Source organism: Syngnathus scovelli, chromosome 17 (genome assembly GCF_024217435.2).
Source record: "Syngnathus scovelli strain Florida chromosome 17, RoL_Ssco_1.2, whole genome shotgun sequence".
NCBI classification, from domain to species: Eukaryota; Metazoa; Chordata; class Actinopteri; order Syngnathiformes; family Syngnathidae; genus Syngnathus; species Syngnathus scovelli.
The window spans coordinates 3,272,981-3,298,986 of record NC_090863.1 but is presented as its reverse complement, the minus strand read 5'-3'; the positions used below and the strand labels follow the sequence as shown (position 1 = coordinate 3,298,986).

General features: G+C 42.9%; 2 protein-coding genes across 3 annotated transcripts; both read left to right on the top strand.

The window, feature by feature from the left end:
• Positions 1 to 1,589: 1,589 nt before the first annotated feature.
• Positions 1,590 to 4,240, top strand: si:ch211-119o8.4 (somatostatin receptor type 5). Its single transcript, XM_068648666.1, has 2 exons — positions 1,590 to 2,076; positions 3,063 to 4,240. The coding sequence occupies exons 1-2, from the start codon at positions 1,668 to 1,670 to the stop codon at positions 3,737 to 3,739; spliced, it is 1,086 nt and encodes a 361-aa protein (XP_068504767.1). The 5' UTR covers positions 1,590 to 1,667; the 3' UTR covers positions 3,740 to 4,240.
• Positions 4,241 to 5,331: 1,091 nt separating this feature from the next.
• On the top strand, positions 5,332 to 25,970 carry rem2 (RAS (RAD and GEM)-like GTP binding 2). Of its 2 annotated transcripts, none has more exons than XM_049748038.2 (5): positions 5,332 to 6,305; positions 7,494 to 7,822; positions 8,886 to 8,959; positions 15,377 to 15,554; positions 23,951 to 25,970. In XM_049748038.2, exons 1-5 carry the CDS (start codon positions 6,226 to 6,228, stop codon positions 24,271 to 24,273), a joined length of 984 nt encoding a protein of 327 aa, XP_049603995.1. In that variant the 5' UTR covers positions 5,332 to 6,225; the 3' UTR covers positions 24,274 to 25,970. The 2 variants fall into 2 exon arrangements, with proteins under 2 accessions (XP_049603995.1, XP_049603996.1); XM_049748039.2 differs by having other exon boundaries at positions 5,341 to 6,305; positions 7,489 to 7,822.
• The last annotated feature ends 36 nt before the right edge of the window (positions 25,971 to 26,006 follow it).

Below are 26,006 nucleotides of genomic sequence, written 5' to 3'. Positions count from 1 at the left end.
GGAGGCTGAGGAGTGTGATTCCCCTGTAATTGGAACACACCCTCCGGTCCCCCTTCTTAAAGAGGGGAACCACCACCCCAGTCTGCCAATCCAGAGGCACTGTCCCCGATGTCCACGCAACGTTGTAGAGGCGTGTCAGCCATGACAGCCCCACAACATCCAGAGCCTTTAAGAACTCTGGGCGGATCTCATCCACCCCCGGGGCCTTGCCACCGAGGAGTTTTTTAACTACCTCAGTGACTTCGACCCCAGAGATTGGAGAATCCGCCTCAGAGTCTCTAGGCCCTGCTTCCTCAATGGAAGGCGTGTAGGTGGAATTGAGGAGGTCTTCGAAGTATTCTCCCCACCGACTCACGACGTCCCGAGTCGAGGTCAGCAGCACGCCATCCCCACTGTAAACAGTGTTGACGTTGCACTGCTTCCCCCTCCTGAGACGCCGGATGGTGGACCAGAATTTCCTCGAAGCCGTCCGAAAGTCATTCTCCATGGCCTCACCGAACTCCTCCCACGCCCGGGTTTTTGCCTCAGCAACCGCCGAAGCCGCGTTCCGCTTGGCCATCCGGTACCTGTCAGCTGCCTCCGGAGTCCCGCAGGCCAAAACGGCCCGATAGGACTCCTTCTTCAGCTTGACGGCATCCCTTACCGCCGGTGTCCACCAGCGGGTTCGGGGGTTGCCGCCACGACAGGCACCAACGACCTTACGGCCACAGCTCCGGTCGGCCGCCTCAACAATGGAGGCGCGGAACATGGTCCACTCAGACTCAATGTCCCCCGCCTCCCCCGGGACGTGGGAAAAGCTCTGCCGGAGGTGGGAGTTGAAGCTCTTCCTGACAGGAGATTCTGCCAGACGTTCCCAGCAGACCCTCACAGAGCGTTTGGGTCTGCCAGGTCGGACCGGCATCTTCCCCCACCATCGGAGCCAACCCACCACCAGGTGGTGATCAGTTGACAGCTCCGCCCCTCTCTTCACCCGAGTGTCCAAAACATGCGGCCGCAAATCCGATGACACGACTACAAAGTCGATCATCGAACTGCGGCCTAGGGTGTCCTGGTGCCAAGTGCACACATGGACACCCTTATGTTTGAACATGGTGTTCATTATTGAAAATCCGTGTCGAGCACAGAAGTCCAACAATAGAACACCGCTCGGGTTCAGATCAGGGGGGCCGTTCCTCCCAATCACGCCCTTCCAGGTCTCACTGTCATTGCCCACGTGAGCATTGAAGTCACCCAGTAGAACGATAGAGTCCCCAGAAGGAGCGCTCTCCAGCACTTCCTCCAGGGACCCCAAGAAGGGTGGGTACTCTGAGCTGCTGTTTGGTGCATAGACACAAACAACAGTCAGGACCCGTCCCCCCACCCGAAGGCGGAGGGAGGCTACCCTCTCGTTCACCGGGGTGAACCCCAATGTGCAGGCGCCCAGCCGGGGGGCAATAAGTATACCCACACCTGCTCGACGCCTCTCACCGTGGGCAACTCCAGAGTGGAAGAGAGTCCAGCCCCTCTCGAGAGGGCTTGTACCGGAACCCAAACTGTGTGTGGAGGCTAGTCCGACTATATCTAGTCGGAATCTTTCTGCCTCGCACACCAGCTCGGGCTCCTTTCCAGCCAGAGAGGTGACATTACTGCGGAGAGTCTTGCACACAAAAGTAGATACATAGAATCCAATGATAAAAAGTATATCATTTCCAACAACTACCATCTCGTTTAATGTGGTGCTGCCCTTGGTCAGCCTGGTATCTCTCCTTTGGGGGTTGGTGGGTCACCTTCTCCTGTGGTTGGTTTTGATCAAAAATCCTCGGAGTCGCTCAAAGCCGACCTCCCTTCTGCTCTTGAACCTAAGCCTGGCAGATATGGGTGCTCTGCTCACCTTGCCCTGTGTGCTTCTGAGTGCTGCTTTCCAGGATTGGCAGCTTGGAGATGCCAGCTGCATTTTGCTGGGATTCATGACTTCCATAACAGTGGGAGTGGAAATTTTCAGCCTGGCTACTTTGTCTGTGCTTCGCTACCATATTGTTGCACCGGGGACAAGATGGCGGCGCGTGCACACGCAGCGGCCACTCTCTGTCCCGTTCGGTATTTTGTGAGTGTTTACTGAGTGTTTGTCCGGCAGTTTTGTGTATGTCCGTCTCGTGTGATACGTCGTGCTACTAGTGCGGCGGGCATGTTCTGCTCAACATCGGCGGAAGTGGGTTTTATGGCGTTCTGGACTTTGGTGCGGAGAGATTAAGGGCGCTCGGACTGCTTCGTCATGGAGCGACGCCGGACTGGCCTGCTCTTCCTCCCCCGGTTGGACTGCGTCGTGAGCTCGGACTGCTCCGTCCTGGAGCATTGTTGGGATGCGTCGGCAGCGGGTCTGCAGCGGGTCTGCGAGGCAGCGGAAGAGGGGCCAGCGCGGAGACGTCGGGCCAGGCTTGCAGCCAACCCAGGTCGCCCAGCCGTGCCTTCCATTCTCCTGGCGTACGTTCGTTCGCAGGACGAAAAGATGGGTTGTGTTCGCCTGATAGGATCCACGAACCGGACAGTGCGTGCCTGCTGTGTGCTCGTGTTCACAGTGGCCTGGTTGACTGTCATCTTTCCGGACTCTGCTGTGCATCGGGAGCGGCTAGCGTGCTATCACTCTTATTGTTCATCTTCTTGTTTTATTTTTCCTGTGTTGTTTACTTGTATGTGCGCTGTGAACTCTGTCTTGTCACCCTGGGATAGTGAGAAACGTAATTTCGATCTCTTTGTGTGTCTTGACATGCGGAGGAATTGACAATAAAGGAGACTTTGACTTTTTGACTTTTTGACCTGTGAACTTGACATATGTGTAAGTATCTTGGAGTTCAAATTGATCAGAAGCTGGTGAAATTGTTTCTCATAAATTTAACTTTCAGCATAGAATATTTGAGTCCAGTTCAATTAAGCTTAATTCATCTGTTCTACTGAAACCTTTCTATAGAAAATATAGGTCAATTTTGCACTAAACGTTTTTGCTCAAGTTTACACATCCATTAATGGAGAAGAAAAAAAAGCAGCCTGTCTTTAATACTCTCCCATTCTCTTCCGCAGGTTATCAGTCGTTGTGGCTATTTGGCTGGTCTCAGTAGCCATGGCGTTACCCAAACTCACCTACATCGACTTTAACGGCGGTTGCACATGGTCAGTAGGCCGAGATGACTGGCTGTTTTTTCTGATCCCGGCTTTCCTTGTCTATTACGTCGGCCCTCTCCTTTGTATTGCCGTCAACTGTGGCCTTATCATCTCGCACCTCCATGGCTACAGGGGGTCTTTGGCTGCGCACAGGCGTAACAAAAAGGCTACCGCTCTACTAATTGCTTCAACTCTCGTATTTATGGTGAGCTGGTTGCCCTATTATGCACTTGAGTTTGTTAATGTCATGTCTCCTCATATTAGTTCTGTAGCCTCTCCCCACACCAGATTTCGCCATGAGTTTTTCACTCCTTCATATTTGTTAGTCACAACACTTGGGCCGAGTATAGAAATGAAGACAAATGTCTCCCTGCTATGGGAAGTGTCATCGTTGACCGCCATATTGTTAGTATGTCTCGCACCGTGCTGGAACCCGCCACTTTATTTTCTGTTATCTCGGCCTGCCGTGCGTCAGCTTCGCGCTCTGCTGCCTTCCTTTTTCCGCCAGCGTCACCCCAGTTCCCAAATCAGCCCCGTTCCCTGCACTCATTGGCAACCCCGGCAGCCTCCTGTTACTGAGTCATTAAAAGTTAAGACAATGTGACAAACTATTCACAGCAAGAAAATAAATACTATTACAAACACTTTACTTACTGCAGTAAATGTGGAAAAAATATTCAGTTGTTTGACAGGTAACAGGGCCATTTGGAAAATGCCATAAAAACAAATACCAAACTCACTAAGCAACACACCTGAGTAGCTTTTTTAAGTTGAGAGCATACCTGAAATGATGGAATGACCTTAGAACTCAATGTATACAAGCATATTTTTTATTTGCATAGAACAAACACATACTACATCATTTGTAAATCAAGGTCACTGATCTCTTATAGTGATGCCCCCCCCCTCCCTGTTCCACCAGAGTAAACAACTTTCCACACAATGTTTAAACAACCTTCCCAGAGGCATTGTTTTAAAAAAAAAAAAAAAGGTGTAAATACAACAAAGAGACATAACTTGGACGTAGCATGAATACATATGTAGTATATGCATCTCCCCTATCTGACAAAATATTCATGGGATTAATACGGTAAAACTTAAAATCAAGGGGTTTCTATGCATTACACTTATTATTGTTATTATTATTATTATTATTACTATTATTATTATTATTAGTGTTAAGTCAGTCTATCTTAAACCAAAAGTATTCTTAACTCAACAATATATTGATTCTACCAAATACCAGAATCTAAAGAAAAAGTCAATTCTTAAAAAGATGCATGCAATGCCAATTTGTTACCTTTTTTTTTTTTTTTTTTTTGTAATGCTCTGCCACATGCAGAAACAAAGGCGACAGACAATGCTGTCCCCAAGCTATCTCTGCAAAGCAATTGACCATCCCAGAATGTAAGACTGGAAGATTTGAAAGCAGACTGAGAATCAATCAGACAAAGGCTATGGGAAATGACTTTTTAACAAGTGGAGCCTATCTACTTTCAAGTGATGGTTCAAATAGGGACAGGACAGGGCAGGTTATGGAAATGTCTTTGGCCTTTGTATCTCATCTGAATGTAAAATAGCTGTAATTCCTTTTGCGTCATGATTTGACTGCTCTTAAATGCAAACCTGCTGGATTCAAATAAGCTAACTCACGTCAGCATCCTTGGGAGATATACCATTAAGTTGGTATGGCAGCCAAGAAATAGTACTACTAGTAGTAATACTTTGGTACTCATCAGTCAGCCAGTCAGTCACAGAGCTTGACACACTGAAAGTCAGTCTGAACATTCACACATGAATCGGATCATTGTCGGTCACCCATCCATCAATTTTCCATCACGCTTATCTTGTTCAGGGTTGCGTGCAGCTGAAGCTTATCGTAGCATACTTTCGGCAAATCGTAGACGATGCCCATAGCAGGTCACAGGGTCAATTTAGAGACTGACAACCATTTGCATTAACATTCAGTGTACTGCCTGGAGTGGGAAGTGAAAATCCAGGAGAAAGGCCACTTTAAATTGTATATTTGAATTTATTTAAAAATATATATTTTTTTAATGACTCAGGTATTTTGCATTCTGTGCCAGAACCAGGCATGAACACCAATTGTTGGTCTTCCTTTTTGAATTTGTACTCTAAATGCTCAGATGTATTATGGATGATCATTTGATTCATGAGAGGGAGGCTTTGTGTGTCTTGGTTGGAAATACGTTATGAAGGTTATAATTTTCAGCAGCACACAACCAAGACATGGAGGTCATAATGAATGACGCCGATGTACTGGCACATGATTTGCACGTTTCCCGGCTGACCTTCATGATGCTGATCATTTGAATTAAGTGTGTTGCCGTAAGGACAAAGATAAAACAGGCAGAATATAGCTCTCATGGGATCCTGTTTTAAATGGGGAAATAACTCTTGTTGTTGTTCAGGGGAAAAAATACCAAATATTGTCTTTAACTGGAATTAGAAATGATTCAAATGTTTCAAAGGAAAACAATAATTGAGGTAAATCTCAAGAGCCATCCACCAAAATGCCCACGAGTGACGAACAAAAGCCGTGCTAAAAGATGAGAAATACATTTGCAACCAAAAATATGTTTTTCACTTCAATTGGGGCGACTCGTCTATCACTTTGGCTCCCTCTCCCGGTAGAGAGAGAAAGAGAGAGAGATAGAGAGAGAAAGAGCGAGAGGTGGGTGGAGAAGAGAGAGAGATGGATGGAGGAAGGGAGGGGGAGACAGGTAGAGAGTATTGTCAGAGGTGGGGAGGGATGCATGCTTGCCGTTGCTCGCTGGGACGCATGAAAAAGGTCAACTAGAAGATGTGATGGATTGCTGATGGCTTTCTCTCATTTCCATCATCCTATTCCATACGGTGGAGAAGCAGGTGCTGTCTTGTCTTGCCTACTCCAAGCTTCCCTACCTCGGTCTCCACGCGGCGCGGCGCCGCGCCTTTCCTTCCGCCAGCGGATTTTACGCGCCGTAGTAGATAGACATCATGATAAATGAGACGTGGAGCGTCTTTTTATTGCACCACGCGATGACGCCGCCGATGTGCTTGTCTTATCGGGACTGCATTTAAGAGCAGATGACTTGGTCCGGTCCCGCAACTACTACAGCACGCGTTTCCTCCAAAGATCATTCCTGCAAACCATGGCTGCTGACCAGGTAAGGCGACACCTATTATTTTTGCATCCATTACATACCATCAATGATTCAATCATCTTCTTTATCGGTAACCTGCGCACACGCACATTGTCTTAAGGTGATAATTAAACTAGTTTATTGTGTGCATCTCAAGATGAACTCATTTGTTCATTTTTTTTTAAAGTACTCATATATAACTGTTCAACTGTGATATCAAACCGTCAATAACAATAAATAAAGATAATAAATGCATTTTTTCCCTAGCACTTATTATACAAAGCAGTACATGGCTGCCTTTTGGAGAGCTCCAGCTGGCTGTGTAAAAGCAGAAGCACAAAAACATTGGCTGGAGAATTAAATTTGCATCACGCACTGTTGTTTGGCCTAGTTTCTCTCCAGCCTGCAGAGAGAAGCAGATTAACCCCTGACAAGTGGCTCAGTCTGCGGTCAGGGTTACCTTAGCCTACACATAGGGCTCCCCTGAGCCTGTTGACAATGGAGGCCATGCTTAATTGATTAGCGCTTTCAATTAACGTAATTGAGGCAGCTCTCCAATAATAAATAAATCATATACTAGAACTGTGGAATGACTTCATGCACAGCACCATATTGCACAATACTATCATTTACCATACTGTATTGTGTTTATATAATATATCTGTTATTGTATTATCTAACTTTATAAAGCAATATAAATTAAACAGTGTCAATGCGGTTCCTAATATTTTAAGATGCACTATAAATAGAATACAAAATAAAAGTTATGCAGTATTAAATAATAGTTAACACCCGATACTCTGTTCACATTTTGTTAGGCAGCCGTTGATTCAATATTGTAGTGTATAAGTAAATGATATCAGGTTCCATTTCCTCTAAATGAAGTATCACTAGAGCATTATGCATTAAGAGCATTAAAAACCGAACATTATGAACAATATATTACAGGGCTAACATTGCCCCTAAGTGGAAAGGAATGGAACACCATCTGGCAAATGCAGTTTCACACACAGTTCGGTGTTCTGCATTTTTTTTTGTGATAATATTGATGAGCAGCTCCTTTGCCTGAGCTGCAGCGGCGTCACATACTACTTTTATGTTAGCATTTTTTTCACTCGATATCATTTTGGAAGACAGTAGCGTGGTATCACCAAAATGTCTATTGTATAAAGTGAGTAAGGCATCTTTTTTTTTTGTACCTGTCTAGTATAGTATGTTTCTGAGCACGGCCCCACCACTCCGCCGAGGAAGCACACCCCTTCCTGTCAAGCACCAGCTGCGCAGAGAAGAAGCTGTGTCTGAGGACTGCGATTGGATCCCGGGATTGGAGGAACCTACCACATTGCCTATCAGTGACACATTACCTCGTGATGAATCGTTCAGTCAAACGTCAGCAGCCCAGTCTACCTACCACAGTCACGGAGGGGCACTGAAGATTGTGCTACTGGGACAGAATGGCGTGGGCAAGTCATCGCTGGCCTTGTCACTGGCTGGCCAGTCAGACAGATCCCTCTCTGTAGACTCTGAGACCCAAGCTTGTGGTAATGCCCCATATATCACTTTGCATACATGTTCTCCCTCAGATCACATTTGGAAAGGATTTGCTAAAAAAATTGCAAAAAATCAATCTCCCTGGATATGAAATCATTCACCCAGTTTGTACCCAGAAACTGACTATGAATCTGTAAGATATATCTTGCACATATCACTGCCTAAATTATTTAGTGTTCAATTTCCATTCTGGTAGACACGCTGAACCTCCTTCTCCAGTGACCTCACTTAGTCAATAGAACTGTGTTGTCAAAATTTATTGTTAATCATTAGTCCCAGTCGTCCAATCCCTCCATCACTGTCACTGAAGGGCATCTACCAACTTGCACAATGCTCACACTCAAAGCATAAAGCATTTTTTTACTTGAAGCTTGATAAATGGACACATTTCAGCTTCATCGATGTCTTTATCAATTTGGCTTCCCTTCTACAAATGTGTTCTGGAGTGCTCAGTCGTCCTCTGAACAGCATAAAGAAACAGCAAATTGTACTTTGCGATGACTGGTGTGCCACCATATCAGCTTTGTGAGTGGATTAACACTTTCTGCTAATTAAAACGTGGCCTGACCGACCGACTGATTCCCAACACAAGTCAGCAGTGCTTAACAGCAGAAGGTTGAACCTAAAAATAGAATGTATGTATGTATACGTATGTATGTGTCTAACAACATAACGATCTAACCAATTTCTCAAATTTCAGTATTGTGCAAAGAAGGTTAATGTCACTCAGCACCTCCCTCCCAGTTGAGATATTCTCACATTATTCTGGCCCAAGTGACAAACTCTCTTGAGAGCATATTCACTCTGAATGCATTCACACCATTACAACACCAAATTTAGAATATGATGTTTTCTTCTTTTTTTTTCTTTGTTTGGACTAAGATTGGCATTTTCTGAAATGTTAATGCAGCCTGAAAAATATTGTTTTCATATAGCAGATGAGACAGTTGACATTTCAGTCAAGTTCAAATTCTTTGTTTTGCTGGCTATTATTTGATATATTGACATACCATTGGGCGGATATTCACTGCTTGCTTGAATATTTGCTTACAGGTGAGGGCTACGAGAATACAGTCACAGTGGACGACGAGGACAGCAAAATCATCATTTTTGACAATTGGAAACAGGTCAGTCGTACACTTTTATCTTAATATACCACTTTTGGCTTTCCCCAACTGAAAATGTCCATTGTTCTTTATTTAACAAGAACAATCAAATTAACAGCGACGTAAAAAAAGGAAATGTGAGCAAACTGCTCATTTGCACAATACACCACATTTTAAGCTATTATAATTAAAAAATTAAATTATTAACATTCTAAATTCGACATCTGTTTGATTAGTATGTGTAGAGTCTGCTTGAATTAAAAGAACCAAACCAACCAAGCTGGAAGACATCAAAGATTTGCAAAAAGATTGACCAGTGAAATGATGAAAAAATGAAAAAAGCATGACACTATCAATGCCGGTTAATAATCTAATTAGCAATTGGTATGGATAAATCTGTACGTATCCTTGTCCAGATGTCCACTCTGGCCTTCAGGGGATTCCTCTTGAGTAGAAATGCTTCAGCCTTGAGAACACCACTGAAAGAACGTTGGCTTTGCCTTCCGTCCGTCTCTCTAATTATTTTGACATTCCTTCTTCTTGTTGCTCTCCTCCCCAAATCAACTGATACACTTTGCAGCTTGGTTCCGCTGGCCTTTTTCTGCTGTCAACCCTCATTGGGTGTTGATTACATTCATTATTCTGTGCGTGTTAATTCAAGGCCAGGGTATTAAAGCTCAAGTGACAGACGCGGGGGCCAGCAGGACGCATGGACAGACTCCAGAGCCTCAATCAGTTGGCGGGCGAGGACCGGATGGTGTCCTAAATAATCCACCAATGCATGCACATGTTTATTTATTTATTTATTTATTTATTTATTTATTTATTTATTTTGATGAGCAGCAGTGCACATGTATAATCCCAATTCACAAACAGACGGCTGCGTGAGGTAGATACTGCACAGCTGCACGACAAATGACGTGGCCTCGACCCCCATGCCGAAAAGTCTCTAGAGGCCTGAGAGTGAACTCCATGTGTGCTAACCCATCCGTGTCAAAGTTGAGGTCCAGGGGCCAGATGCGGCCCACCACATCATTTTATGTGGCCCGCAAAGACAAATTTTGCATGGACTTTGTGTCATTGCTAAAATTACAAATTGTCTTCACTTTTAAAAAATAGAAACATCACCTAACAGCCACACACACACGCGCGTTTACACAAACACAATACAAAGCTGGCTCAATGATGCGTAAGCTCCTGCTCATCATCCAAATCTTGACTGTATTGTAGGGTGTCATTTTCTCCCAAGCCAGCGTGAGCAGCACCTTTTCTTGCCATGTAAACTGCAAACAGAGATGGAAAGCTTCCACTACTTTCTTGGATAGTACTGCTTGCCAAATGAAGGCAGCACTGTAGCCAATTATAGTTGGTGGGATGACACAACTAAACACTCAACGGCACACGTGTGTGCATGTATGAGCAACGCTGGCATCACTTCAATGGAGGTCAGCCAGAACTGTGATCTGCTTTGAGTTTTGTTGACGTCACAAGGCGGGAACCTTTTTATAAGTCATCCATCCGTGAGACTAAAATAGAAACAACAAGGCCTGCCCTTGACCCGGCCAGACAATCTTGTCCTCTTGCATGTAGTAGATTAACTTTACTGGTGTGATGTCGTTCTTCAAAAGAGAACATTTGCAGCCAGTTATGTAAAGAAATTGAGGTCACTGAAGACCAGAAGGGTCCTGGACTGTGTTTGTCTCTCATTCGCATTATCATCATTTGTCATCGTTTATAGTTCTGTACAGTGTTCAGATTCCTCCATTCATATTGGATGGATTCAAATTGCAATATTTATTTATGCCAACTAAAAAGGGACAGCCTGAGTGATGCTGATGTGCAGCAAGAGAGAAGAGTAGAAAACTAATTATCTACCCTTAAGGACCAGACTGTTCATTCCGATGAAGACAATTACATTGGGTAAAGGCAGAATTTGGAGGGAGTTAATTGCGGCTTCAGTGCATGTTTTTGTTCTTTGGGTGGAAATAAAAGAAGAAAAAAAACGAAGCATTGTTTTACCACTCGGGGCAGGAACAAATTGTGCATTTCAAATGTCGATGGAGTGCAGTCTTTGGGCATAGTTTTCTTTTTCCTGCTTTGCATTTTTGTATCTGACTTGATTTGAACTCTCCAGTTTCTGCCCCTAATCCACAGAAACTACTACACTTAGATGAAGATATCAACTGAAGCGCTTTGATCTCCAGTTCCTTTCAGCTCAAATGTACCTTGTTAATCAATCAGGAAAATAATAATTTTGTTTAAATGAGGTCATCAGTGTTTGGCAAGTGTCATGAAAAGGTGTTTTTTTTTTTTTATGAATTTCAAACAACCATTTGTGTGTTGTTTAGATTGTGTCACAAGATATTTGAATTTTAGATATAAGGCAAAGTAAACAGTATTTCTTTAAAGCCAATGGGATACATTGGAGATTTATTTAAGGCCTTTATTCTTTTTTTCTTTGCCATCCCAAATGTTAATGCTTTAAATGTTAATACGTAACTGGTAAAACCGTAATACCTTGCACTAAGCTTAAGTCAGCTTGACCCGACCGACACTGTAAATGAAATATTTTATCTTTCTTCAAAGGTCTGGTGTTTTCTTGTATTATGGGGTCAGCATGGTTAAGTAGTGATTTACAGATCTGCCTTACAGTCAAGGGCTTCTGAGTTGTAACCTCTGTGTGGGGTCTCCATGTTGTTTTTTTATTTTGCTGACTCTAAGTCTGGTCAACATTCTGGTCGACTGGAGACAATAACTTGTCCATTGGTGTGAATGTGAATATTGTCTACAAATGACTGGCGACCAGTCCAGGGTGAACCAACGCTGCCCTTTGTGCAAAAAAATTTGAACCGGGAACAGGACATGCACTATAGAAAATGAATAGATTGAATTGAAATCCACTTGAAGCTCCTTCCACAATCGAGCCAAAGGTCAATCATCCTTTTTGATAGTGGTAGGGATTTACTGTTCCTGCAGGAAGATGGGGGAGGGAAGGAGGGAGGGGGGGAGGGAAGGAGGGAGGGAGGGCAGGTGATGAGTCAGTGCAGGCCAGATGGCCTGAAGCATTATACTCCCTCAGGGGGGTGTTTTCTCTGCAGCAGTAAACAAAACAGAGAAAAAGAACAAGATATAAACTCAACGATTTGTCATCCAATTATGAGATCTTAGCTGTGTGAATACGGCACGAGCCTCTTCTCAGTTGGGCTTCTTCTCACTCCTGATCTTTCTTTTTCTGCGTTTCCGTCCTTGAAAACTTAATTCACCTCTTTTATCATCCTCCCAACTTTTTTGCTTTTTTTACTTTTTCATATTATCTATATTTTTATTATTATTATTATTATTATTATTGTAGCTGAATGATGGTTAGTCTAATGCTTTGCTGTGGATCACTATTATTTCCAAGACTATTTGACCGTGGATTGGAAAGAAAATGATTCTCACTTTTGATAGTCTTCTTTGAAGCTGGGAGCGACTGCACTGCAGCAGTGACAAGAGCTTCTTCCTTCAAGCTTATAAAAATGTAAATATTCGAGTAACCACTCATTTAAAAAGTCTTTTTATTTCTCACAATGACAACATTGATGTTTTTCTGAATATCAAGTAGAGATTCATATTTTTTTAAATATGGTTTATTATAGCCATATGGTCGACTATAGAATATAAATACAGTGTAAATAAATCCTTCACTGATAGAAAAGATTGGCCTGTCTGACTCCAGTGTGAGCCTTTCATTATGAGAACATTTATCTTCAAATTGGAAGGCCAGAACAATTTCTCCACAATGATAAAAAAAAAAAAAAGAAATTTAAAAAAAAAAAAAACATCAATCTATCTTGCTATGGCCTGTATTGATTTGATACCATTGGGGACTGTTCAGCATTGAGCAAACTTCAAATATTCTATTCAACTATATTTCAATGAAACACTCGCACAATTTGTCTTGGCCACTACTAATAATTGATGCATTCATTTAGAAAATATGGCCCAATAATCAGCATTTCAAAGCATAGCAGCAATTTTCATGAAAAAATATGATTTATTCATAGAAGTAATTTAATCCAGCCGCTGTATTGCTAACCAGAATGTACTGGGAATATGTGAAGAATGTGATAATAAAAAAAAAGGAAACCTTACCATTAATACATAAAGTACATTCAATAGGGAACTCTAACCCCATTTCAACAATCAAAATTTGGATCATACATCTTCATAAGAGAGTAAAATCAGGCACTGTGCGATACACTCTGAGTGACCTCGTTTTTATTCCTGCACTGTTTCTTAATGTAACGTTTTTTTGGGGGGTTTTTTTCCTGTCTGTGAGCTGTTTCTTCATGGGGGAGTAGTCGCTGACAGATGGCCTGCTCTTAGTGAACAGAGAAAAGGTGCTTTATTAAGATAAAAAATATGCCGTGTTGGCACAGTCTGAAGTTCCTCTGCCTATGATTGCATTTACTTGGCTTCCTACAGAGCGCGCCATCAAACTCTTTCGTTATATTTGTACATTGAAAATGCACACTGCTTCATCTGTGTGTGGTTCCCTTAGCTTAGCTTGTTTTCATTCCTCTTCCTCCCTCATTGAGACTGTGACAGGTGGCTGGTGGCTCCATCCATCCATCCCTCCCTCCCTCCCCTCCCTTTTGCTCCTCTTGTCCTTTCTTGTACTCCATCAAACAGATTGCCAATACACTCCCCACAAATATCCTGCTGCGGGGTCTGATCTGATACTACTTGGCCATTTGGAAGATGGTGAATTTTTCAGACGTCAGGAGTTCTCTTGGGGGCAAGAATTTACCTTGGGGACTACGGATGTAGGCCAAGGGCAGTTACACACTTGGACAGTCAAAATGCAGTGCAAAGCTTTTGTTTTCTCCGCTAAGGATGATAGATTTTTATTATTTGTTTGTGTTTATTTTTAAAAACTTGTTCAGTAAGCAAAGACAGACAGCTTTTACGTAATGTGAGTATTGACACATGAAGTTGATGCACATTTTGTCTTTGCGGGCCACATAAAATGATGTGGTGGGTCGTATCTGGCCCCCGAGCCTTGAGTTTGACACCAACTAGACTCTAGTGGGTTTGAAACTTGGATCAAGACCTCTTTTGTGGAGTTCGCCCAACGCCTGTGTAGGTTTTCCTTTCTAAATTGCTCTGAATATGTGAGTGAATGGTTATTTGTCCATAAGAATAATGTGAACATTGTCTGGTGTCCACCGCCTACGTCAGCTGGGATACGCTCCATTTCACTCATGACCCTAATGAGCAAAAGTACAAAAAACAGATGGCTCGATGAGTGTGTCAGGTGTAAGATTTGATGCTGACCCAAATTAGAATTGCTCAGCCTTGACCAATGTTTGTGTTTTTCTATGTGAGTCTGCTCTATTTGTACCATTGAAGATATCGCAGTGTTTATGACAATTTGAAAAGGATACAAAATATGATGTGATTGTTTTTGTGGAGTCTCCTCTCGGATTTCCATCAATGGAAGGAAATGTGTTTGCATCGACCATGATGCTTTGACAATCATTTGAAGTCAAAGAGGAATTTTCTCTTCTGAGGAAGAGAAATAGATGTTCTAGCTAAATCCTCCATGCATTACCAAGCTTGATCTCCTATTCCTTGTCGGCAGAGGTGAGAATGAGTCATGTAATGCCTGCTATTCATGAAGACACCAAAATAAAGTGAAAAAAACGCTCCATGTCTAGGATGTCATACCACATCCAGTAACATGTTGACATGATCATTTATTTATATCCAAGTAAATAGAATGTAGATGTACTGTTGACTCAGTTATGTGTTAGTCATCTTGAGTTGATAGCAGTAGGCAGACTCATGAAGATTTTGTCTTTTCATGTGTTGGCACAAATCTGTTCAATTGAATTTGATGAGCTCCAAATTTGTATGAGCGTACGCCACGTGTGATGATGATGATGACCCCTGGTGTTGCTGCTCCAAGACAATAACATGAGCAAACGGCCCGCTAATATACGCCTACGTTCAGTAGCTCATCGATTCAGTTCCAGAAAGCAAGAAAAATAGCCTTGAGCAAGTCCAAGATGTTGTTTCTGCTCCAACTATTCTGGCTAATTGAACCTCAGTGACAGGAAAGCCCATCGGGATGTTAGCGCTCGCTGCTAAAAGGGTCAGGAGATTCAAAAGCAAGCGTGATGCTTGCACGCCGTCAAGTTGAACAAAACTTCTTTTGCCCCTTGACATAGCAGCAGCGCTACAAACTTCAGCACCACCCACAAACTGCCTTCCAGTGGCCAAGTCCTAATGAAGCAATAAAGTCAAGGGAAAATTTCCAATTACGCTGATTGCTTTCATGAGATCTTTTTACAATATGTCTTAGCCAAGTCATATTCTGCTCATATCCATCTGCCACATTCCCTTTATAGTAGGCCTACATCATGCTAATCATGCAAACTTGCATATTCACAGGACCTGTCCACTCTCCAATGTGATGTGTGCATCCTGGTCTTCTCCGTGACTGACAGGCGTAGCTTCCATCGCACGGCACAGCTCCGTCTTCTCCTCAGGGAGTCCCAGCCTCACACGCCAATCATCCTGGCGGGCAACAAGAGCGACCTTGTTCGCTCTCGTGAAATCAGCACCGAGGGTAGGTACAGCAGATGGAATCTTTTGCGTCTACCTACACACAAATGCAAAAAGACACCCCTCCCGCTAAAAGCCATTATCCAGCCATGGCTTAGTGTGGTATCTCTCTTAATCCAGGCGCCTCATGCTTTGTTTATCTCCACATGTAGCAACAATGCACATGTTTTTTGGGTTCGACAGATACAGATATTAGAGGAAACTGGAACACATAAAGTATATTTATAGTCTTTTTTTTTTTCTCACTGAAAATGGCCAAAAACACAAGTCTGTCCTATCTGCAATCTTCCCTCCTGTATTACTATAACACAATTACCTCTTTGTCTAAATTAAATGATGCTATAAAGTGTGCATCGGAGGTGTTCCTTAATAGATCTCTCATTGTGAAATGAGACCATGAACAAGTCAGCTGGTTACTCGTGAAATCTACCAGTAACTTTTATTTCATCTCTGTCTTTAACACTCACCAGACTGAGGGGGATGCAATTATATTGCTCTTGGGGAAATCAAGTGGCCATTTAATATCTGGCCTCCATATCAAGTTTTCAAATCAAGACCACTGACAAGCGTTTTCATTGTGAGGCAAATGAGTAAGAATGAACCCATATGCATGTTTGTAAAGAATAGTTTATGAATTATTATGTTGTCAGAAGTTGACTATTTGTAGTCAGCTATTTTCTTTTTTCTTTTTTTTTGGTATGACATCAATTTGGTTTGAGACATGAGACAGAATGTGAGATGTTTGGCCCTGTTTCATTTCATATTTCTACAAAATCACAATGTAAATACATCTTTATTGCTAAACATTGGACATTTCTATCCCTCAAAGATGTGCCAAACAAATTTGCTTTTATTTGGTAGTAGTTAGATAGTCCTGTTCTATGTAGTACTTTCTTCCACCCTGGCTCGGTTAATTGATGCTGTTACAAGTGCTTGGTGGATGGACCCATCACTGTAAATCTTGTTAACACACAAGGCGCTCGTTTCCTTGCTAGCCTAGTAGAATTCTGCCATTTCTCTTTCTACCCAAACATAATTCCTGTTTCGAAGGGAGACGTACAGCGTCAATCTTCTTACACTGGCGTCTTTGACTGCTCTGGAGAAAAAAAGAAAAAAAAAAGCACTTCCACTGAACAGATGAGCAGATGGAGCACTGGTACAAGCAATTACGGGATAGATAGCTGTCACGTTGTTCTTTTCTTTTTTACTCTTTGGTTAGTTATTTCCGTGTTGTTTTTTTCTCTTGAGATGTATCGAGATGAAACTTCATTCCTCCAGACAATAAGACAAATTAGGGAGACTTCTTTGCGATTTATCCCGGATGAGCCGAATCAATGTATTTCTGTTGGCGAGACAAATCCCAATTCGATTAGCTGTTGGGGTAGACATTCATTTGATCTATAGAATTAATCTTCTCCTCTCTGAATGCTCATCAATTTGGCAAATTAGTTACTCAATTAAAAGTTGGCATTGTTTGCCTCAGAGGGGATCCAGCCTTTTCGAGTCTGTTGCCTATGTTGTTGTTTTTTTCAAACAGAAAATAACAACTAACGTTTGACTCGGATAAGCACAAAGTGCCTTCCATTATCTTTTCATTTGATTTAGAAATAAAAACATATCTTTCTGCAGGTGCAACAATAAATGTCATCACTATTCACTCCACTCATTTGTTTTTCCCTTCCAGATGATTTCCCTCATTTATGAATGTTTGTGTTCATGGCTATGTGCACATCTGTCTGAGCCTATATCAGCTGCGAGAGGCAGGCTATGTACATGCTGGCCAATCAATATTGGTATTGACAAACCAGCATCTCTCAAGATTTGTTCACATTTGTTTTTCCAACCAGTGTACTAATGCTGATTGGTAGGGGGAAAAAAAACAAGTGGCATGAAAGTGTTTGTCTTTAAACATATCAATCTTTGCTTGAATCATGCTTGGCTCTTTTTTTTTTTTTTTTTTTTTTTTTTATAAACCTCAACAGCACTTGAAGTTGCAAAATGTGGCCATTTCTGTTGGTCTTTGTCAGTGGAAGCTTTGGTGTAACTTCAGTGGAGCAACGTTAGATTTGAATAATGAGAAATGGCTTTACCATACTCAGCATTTTCACACCACTAGAAACTAAGAACAACCTAGGAGCATGAATGAGGTCAGCAATATGAAAATATTCTTTCTATATTCCCTTGGAACCTGACAAGGAATGTTCTCTATGTTCTCTTAGGGCAGGGGTGTCAAACTCATTTTTTCGCGGGCTGCTTTGTAGTCATAGCTTCTTTCGGAGGGCCATTATGACTGTCAACCCAAATAAATGTATGTGCACCTCATATACAATAAAAGCTACAAAAACAAACTGACAAATGACTCCTTTTCAAATCAGATGAGTAAAAACTTGTCAAATATTTAAAAAAAAGATATTAAAAGTTAAGACAATTTGCAATTCTAGTAATGACACACGAATCTGATTTTGTCTTCGCGGGCCACATAAAATGATGTGGTGGGCCATATTTGGCCCCCAGGCCTTGAGTTTGACACCTGTGTCTTAGGGCAACGTATTCCCGTATTGATGTGTGAGTGTGACACATTTGAAGCATCTTCCTTACGGAATTATTGGTCAGGCCAAAAGAGCTGAAGTCATAAACTCTATTTATGGCATGCACAGTGACACTTTTATTCGGTCATACCATTGGTCCCTTCTCTCTCTCCCTCATCTTAGCGCATGGACACACACACACACACACACACACACACACACACACACACACGCACACACACACGTTTATCACTGACTCGATATGGGCTTTGGTTAACTTGTACTTTGGCTTCATGGGCTTAGTTGTCATTCCCATTGTCTGTCTCCTTTCTTGTCAAAACCTTGTGATTTCAAACAACACCTTTTCTATATATGTGCGAAGCAACAATTTTATTTCTTGAATTCACACTGTCATTTTTTTTTGTCCAGAAACATTTTTGGTGGGGCAATTTCTAGGGCAGCTGTGTTCACTGATGTAGTTTACCATGAGTGTGAATGTGTGAATGTATCAATAATGCATCTACTGTGAGCGCTTTGAGTATACTACAGAAAAGCGTGATATTATTTATTATTAATGGGCTTATTCCGAGCCTTGCCATTAACACTGTCTTCACGGGGTCTCACCCCGGCTCTAAATTGATGCCTTTCAACTGTCGTGTACAACCTGGTGCCGAGAGCATCGTTCTAAAATTGAGTCAGCATCAACTCATTTCTTATTTGTTGTGCCTGGCCCAGGGCTGTCGTACACCAGTCTGGACTCAACACGTCTTTTTGTTCTTTCTGATTTGACTCGTTCCCCTAGGCTTTTGTCTCATTCCACTATTTTGAATCCACTCGACTGAGTCCAGCTATGTTTTTATGACTGAAAATGAACAAACTCCTTCAGAAGAAACTTGACATAAAGCTTATCAAAATATGTCAGTCATCAGCAGGGTTATAAAATGTGTTTTTAGCCACAGAATGAAGGTGGACAGCCAACCCTGTTGGTGTTCATTTATTGAGTTTGAGTTCCACGTTGTTTTGTAGCTGCCTCTCACCACTCGGTGCTCCCCTGTGACCAATCTCGTCTCTCCCGGGAGGCTGACCACCAATAATAGAGCAACATTGTTTTGGAAATGCTTTATGTTCTTTATCTGCACACATGATTAATGAACATAAAATCGAGACTCAGCCTTGGACTCGGTCGGACCTTGTGGACTCGGACTTGACTTGGACTCGGAGCATTGTGACTCTAACTTGGATTCAAACGAGTCAAACTTGACTTGAACTGGATGCCTGCCTTTTTCCCTCCACTTGCCAAAGATATGCTTTCCAACATAGGAGACATTTTTAATCAGTTAACACGACTTTATCTGTCTTTTCTCATCCTTCATTTTGTGCCCTTCTATTCAGTTGTCTTGTCTCCGCCCCCAGTTTCATCTCCCTTTAGCCTTGTGTGTCCTCTTTTGATTTCTTTCTTTTTCACTTCTCCACCCCCTCCTACTATTCTATTCAACTCATCAATGTTTGACTCCTCCTTCCCTTCTATATTCACTTTCCACTCCAACAATAAATCCCAAATGCTGTTATCAACTATTTATAAGACCAAATTCAATTGAATCAGCTCTCATTGATACCAAACCCAGCCAATGAGGTTTGGGATTTTCCTTCCCTCTATTAAGTGATGCTACTGAGGTTTGACAGCTGCTGTAATGCTTCAATATTTAACAGAGATTAAGATTTATTCTTTATTCTTATACTTGTGGTACTTACTGGGGGTGACATACTCAGGAGCGACTCATATGTGAAAATTTTCACAAATATTTACTTGATCATTGACACTTTACTAGTATAGTTGATCACTTCACATGTTATTTTTACTTTGAACCGCATGAGGGCGCACTATGGATGTGGATTAATTGGAGCCTCACTGACAATGAGTTCCATTCACTGACTTCCGAAATCGGAAGATTTAATGATTTGGAGTGACACAGATCATTCGATAAACTTATTTATGTTATAGTTATTTGATATATAATTTATTTAGAGTAGCCACGTGTACGTTGTTAAACTAGTAGTTTCCGATTTTCTAGGGAGGCCGTGAAGGCAGCAGGGTGGGAAGGGGGACCGGAAAAAGCGATCCAGGGCGCTTGTTGGCTCACATGTTGAGCTCTTGATTTGTGAAATAAAGAGCCGGTTACCAAACCCACGTCTTGCCTGGTACTTTGGTAACGCTACAATATAGTTATATACGTCGATCTGTGGAATAATTGGAGCCGCCAACTGACAACGAGGCTGACGTCAGCGGCGCACGTACGTCCGGAATCGGCAGCTGAAATTCCGGTGGATTTAATGATTTGGAGTGACACGGGTGGTTCGTTAAAATTGTTGTTTATATTGCATTTATTTGATATATCTAGTCTGACGTCTGCGACGCACGTAGTCTTTCCGGCGTCAACAGCTGTGTGTTGTTGTTGTTTTGTTTGTTTGTTTGTTTGTTTGTTTGTTTGTTTGTTTGTTTGTTTGTTTGTTTGTTTGTTTGTTTGTTTGTTTTCCCAAGTGACACGGAAGACGAAGATTCTGATGGATTTATTGATTTGGAGTGACACAGCTAGTTCGATAAAATTGTTGTTTATATAACATTTATATATTACATCTAGTCTGACGTCCGCGGCGCACGTAGTCTTTCCGGTGTTACATGTCAAGTTGCTACCACGTTATCTTGCTCCCCGTCTCGAGTTACGACTGTCATTGTAAGGTGAGTTGCGCAGTTTCGCGCGACTGCAGATTCGTCACAGCGACTTGGAACTTCCCTGATTCCAAAACTGTTCAAATTCTCAATAAAAATGCTGAATGAAACGTCTCGTTTGTATTTCCGACTAGCTGCAAAAAATGGCAAACACTTTAAAAAAAGAAAATAAAAAAAAAGTCATTAACGGGATTTGAACTCGTGACGCAAAGAAATAATAGTTCAATAGGGCAGTGTTTCCCAACCAGTGTGCCGCGGCACACCGGTGTCACGTGAGAGATGTTCCGTGGGAAATTGTCCAACATTAAATACCGAGCGAATTGTAACAGGATTACCAAACCACAGGTCAGTTTCCGCAAGGCTAATCGTGCATGCGTGGCAAATCGGAGAATTTTGAGATTTCGTTCAAAAAAGGTTGGGAAACACTGCAATAGGCAGAGCCTTAACCGCTTCGATACACACAGCCGCTAGAGAATGTTCAATATACCCAACAACACTAAATTACCCGGCGAGGGTATATCAGTATGGTGAAGAATTGAACTGCAAACGCATCCAAGTCACGAGTGTAGCAGAGTTAATGCGGATGACTTTGAATTCATCAAGTCTCCGGTGTTCGCTTGAGCTGCTCCAACGACCCATATAGTGTACGTATATTCCGTACACTACACGTGAGGTCCCGCAGTGCAGTGGTTAGTGCTCTGGACTCTTAGCCCAGCGACCTGAGTTCGAGTCCTGGTGGAACCCAAATACATTTTATGATGGGCAAATTTGTGGGTCTGGACCCGCCCTCACCCCTACTCTTTGATTGGCTCTTTGATCTGTGACGTCTCTCGGACACATTAGGTATACCGCCATTTTCAGGTGTTCGTAATAACAGACCACTTTATTAGGGAAAAATCATGGACAAAGCTTAAAGAAAGTGAAGAGTGCCACACCCGCCCTCACCCCCACTTTCTGATTGGCTTGGACTCACACAGACACTCTATCAGGTACACCGCCATTTTCAAGTGTACCTAATAACAGGCCACTTTAATAGGGAAATATCATGGTCAAAGGTCACAGGTGTCAAGCTCTAGGCCTCTGGGCCGCGTTCCAACATGTTTTCCAAGTGACCCTCGTTAAGCGCAGGTGGGTGAAAAGTTTTAGCGTCTTTCACGTTCAAAAGGAGCTAAAAGTTTTCACGCACCTGCACTTAACGAGGGAATCACACGGACACTCCATTAGGTACACCGCCATTTTCAAGTGTACCTAATAACAGGCCACTTTAATAGGGAAATATCATGGTCAAAGGTCACAGTTGTCAAACTCTAGTCCTCGGGGACGCGTTCCAACATGTTTTCCAAGTGACCCTCGTTAAGCGCAGGTGTGTGAAAAGTTTTAGCTTCTTTCACATTCAAAAGGAGCTAAAGGTTTTCACGCACCTGCACTTAACGAGGGAATCACACGGACACTCCATTAGGTACACCGCCATTTTCAAGTGTACCTAATAACAGGCCACTTTAATAGGGAAATATCATGGTCAAAGGTCACAGTTGTCAAGCTCTAGTCCTCGGGGCTGCGTTCCAACATGTTTTCCAAGTGACCCTCGTTGAGCGCAGGTGCGTGAAAAGTTTTCGCTTCTTTCACGTTCAAAAGTAGCTAAAAGTTTTCACGCACCTGCACTTAACGAGGGAATCACACGGACACTCCATTAGGTACACCGCCATTATCAAGTGTACCTAATAACAGGCCACTTTATTAGGGAAGTATCATGGTCAAAGGTCACAGGTGTCAAGCTCTAGTCCTCGGGGCCGCGTTCCAACATGTTTTCCAAGTGACCCTCGTTAAGCGCAGGTGCGTGAAAAGTTTTAGCTCCTTTTGAACGTGAAAGGAGCTAAAAGTTTTCACGCAGGTTCGCTTAACGAGGGTCACTTGGAAAACATATTGGAACGCAGCCCCTCGAGGACTGGAGGTCGACACCCCTGGTTTAAGTGAAAAGTGCCACACCCGCCCTCACCCCCACTTTCTGATTGGCTGTTTGATATGTGACGTCACTTGGACACTCCATTAGGTACACCGCCATTTTCAGATGTACCTCATAACTTTTTTGTACGTGTCAAGGATGTGTATTTGACTACTTGCTCTTTATTTGGGGGGACATCAACACAAAGTAAAACATATTGTCATATAAAGCAGTTAACTAAATGTCAGATTTTTGTTTTATTTTTGTTATATACCGTATTTGCCGGTGTACAGGTCGACTCGGTGTATAAGTCGACCCCCTAAAATTCGACGGAAATTTACGATTTTATGATATATCCTTTGTATAAGTCGAGCTCAATTGTTGCATTATATTAAACTTCAAAATTCAATATGCGAAATTTATTGACGAAATGTGTTCAAATTCCGGGAGGCCGTGCGCATGCGGCTGTTTATAAGCACCGCGGAGGAGATCGCGGAGCCTCATTCGACTTCCAGCGGCCGGCGAGCTCGCGCACGCCGCCCAGCACCAACGGGAGGCCGGAAATAGCTCCAAGCCGAGCGGATCGGCACTTTATAAGCACCACGGAGGAGATCGCGGAGCCTCATTCGACTTCCAGCGGCCGGCGAGCTCGCGCACCCGCCCGGCACATCCGGGAGGCCGTGCGCACGCGCCGAGTGGCCGAAAATAGCCCCCGCCGAGCGGATCGGCTGTTTATAAGCACCGCGGAGGAGATCGCTGAGCCTCATTCGACTTCCAGCGGGCCGCGCACTCGCGCACGCCGCCCGGTTCAAATTTTCTAAGTGCAACGCACAATGAGATGCATGAGAAACGGCCTTGGTTACCATCACATTTGAAGCGATGAATACGAAGTTAAATTTTATGACTCGGTGTATAAGTCGAGGTCGATTTTTTTCGGTCGATTTTGGATCGAAAAAGGTCGACCAATACACCAGCAAATACGGTATACATATATATATATATATACACACACACACACACACGCACATATATATATATATATATATATATATATATACACATATATATATATACATTACATATATATATACATATACACACACACACTTCAATGACATCTGAAATTTAATGGTTGACCTTATTCAGTCACAGCTTTCTGCCAACATTTGTAAGATGACTTTCACCTCTTTTGTCATCACCAGAGGCCCAATCCAGCGCTATGATGTTTGACTGCCACTACCTGGAACTGTCAGCCTCGCTGGAACACGGCACCAACGAGCTGCTGGAGGCGGCCGTTCGAGCTGCGAGGGGCGACTGTGTGGGACCCAACTGGGCAGACGGTGACCCCGGTTCAGGACGCAGGGAAAGCTTGACCAGCCGGGCCAAGCGCTTTCTGGCCGGGCTCGTGCCACGCTCCTACGGACGAGAGCGTGACAGAGGACGCTACCGAGAGATGAGTCGCCACCGGGGCAGCAAGATCCTTCGGCAGAAATCGCGCTCCTGCCACGACCTCAGCGCACTGTGACATCCACTACATGTATACAAGCTCAACACTTGTGCGTGCGTACACACATCAGACGTGCTATGTATGGAATGTCAAATGAAAGAGAAGTAGGACAGACCAGGCACAAAAAGCTCACATTCTGCATGTCCTTCAACACACCATTTGGAGATAAAGCATTTGATTTCGAGTACTGATGAAAACAAATCCAGGAAACACTACACAGCCGGCTGGCTGGCTGGCTGGCTGGCTGGCTGGCTGGCTGGCTGGCTGGCTGGCTGGCTGGCTGGCTGGCTGGCTGGCTGGCTGGCTGGCTGGCTGGCTGGCTAGATTTTACAGGTGAACGTTAACTTGGGTAAGGACTCGGAAGTGAACAGGGATGCAAAAGTAACAAGTACATTTGATTCAAAATAGCAAATAAACCGAGGACTGGGCGTGGCAGGAGCTGAGCTCTCAACACATTGAGGCTGGAAAAAAAAAACTAGGAGCAATGTCAAAGTATATCAAGAATAAGCTCTGAAAACAAAAACAAAGAGACCAACACAGGAAACAAAACTGCTATCGTTTAACAATAAGAAGGAATAGTAAATGACTCCAAATATGTTTAATTACTGGAGTTAAGATCCACCAATAATCGGTGTTCACTCCATCACACAGCAAACAACAAACTACAAGCATATTTCATGTTTCACCTCAGGAGGTTTCATTTTTAATATTATATTTTCTTATTATTATTATTAAGATCACTGCAGCACCATGTATTTTACAAAGCATGATTAAGGACAGATGATAAGTGATGAAGTTTTTTTGGGTGTGATTACTTTTGTTCCTTTCTTCAGGAGTGCAGGGTCTTTACAATATTTTTTATTATTACTTTATTTTTCATTTTTAACATGTAATCCACTGTCCCGACTTTTCCCCCATTTAATGATTTATAAAGGATAGAATTAAAGGGCCACATAGCACATGCTTTATATAACCTAATAGGGGATGCAGACGGAAGGACACAGAAAGCCGGATTGATGGCTGTCACAAATCAACACAACACACAATCAAGTAGCACGCACTGATGACGTAGACTGATAGAAACCTAATGTAAACATTTTTTGTGGGTCCTATTTTATAGCATGCTCAGTAGGTGGCTGGCCCTGTAGGTTCATGGATTTACTGTACCTCACTGGCCAATAGGTAACGCACAATCTAGCTAGCAAAACCATCGCAAAGGCAAGACCCTTTATTTCACATTGATACATTTGTATGCCTTTCTACATCCTGTGTTTCTGAAAAAGGTGTTTCTCGTCATTGTTCACCTCTTCATGTTGCTAAAGCCATATGATTGCAACATAAGCAATCAGCACAGAGAACCCTTTACTGCAAGGAAGGAGTCAAAGGTCAAAGGTGACTTGGAACACTTCATTTGTTCATTGAAGGTTAAAAAAAAAAAAGAACAAATCTGAACTTCCTGTGGACGTTTGATGTTTTCATGTTTCTCTTTCCATCCACTGGCATTATAAAGTTAAAGTCCCAATGATTGTCACACACACAACTGGGTGCGGTGAAATTTGTCTCTGCATTTAACCCATCCCCGAAGGGAGCAGTGGGCAGCAGCGGTGCCGCGCCCGGGAATCATTTGGTGATTTCATTGGCCTATTTGTTTGTCATAGTCTGCTGAGCACTCACACATCTCTCCACTGAGAATAAACTTTTGTTTGACATTCCAATGTTGGGATTGTGTGTTTTCTTTTGAAATCATTCTC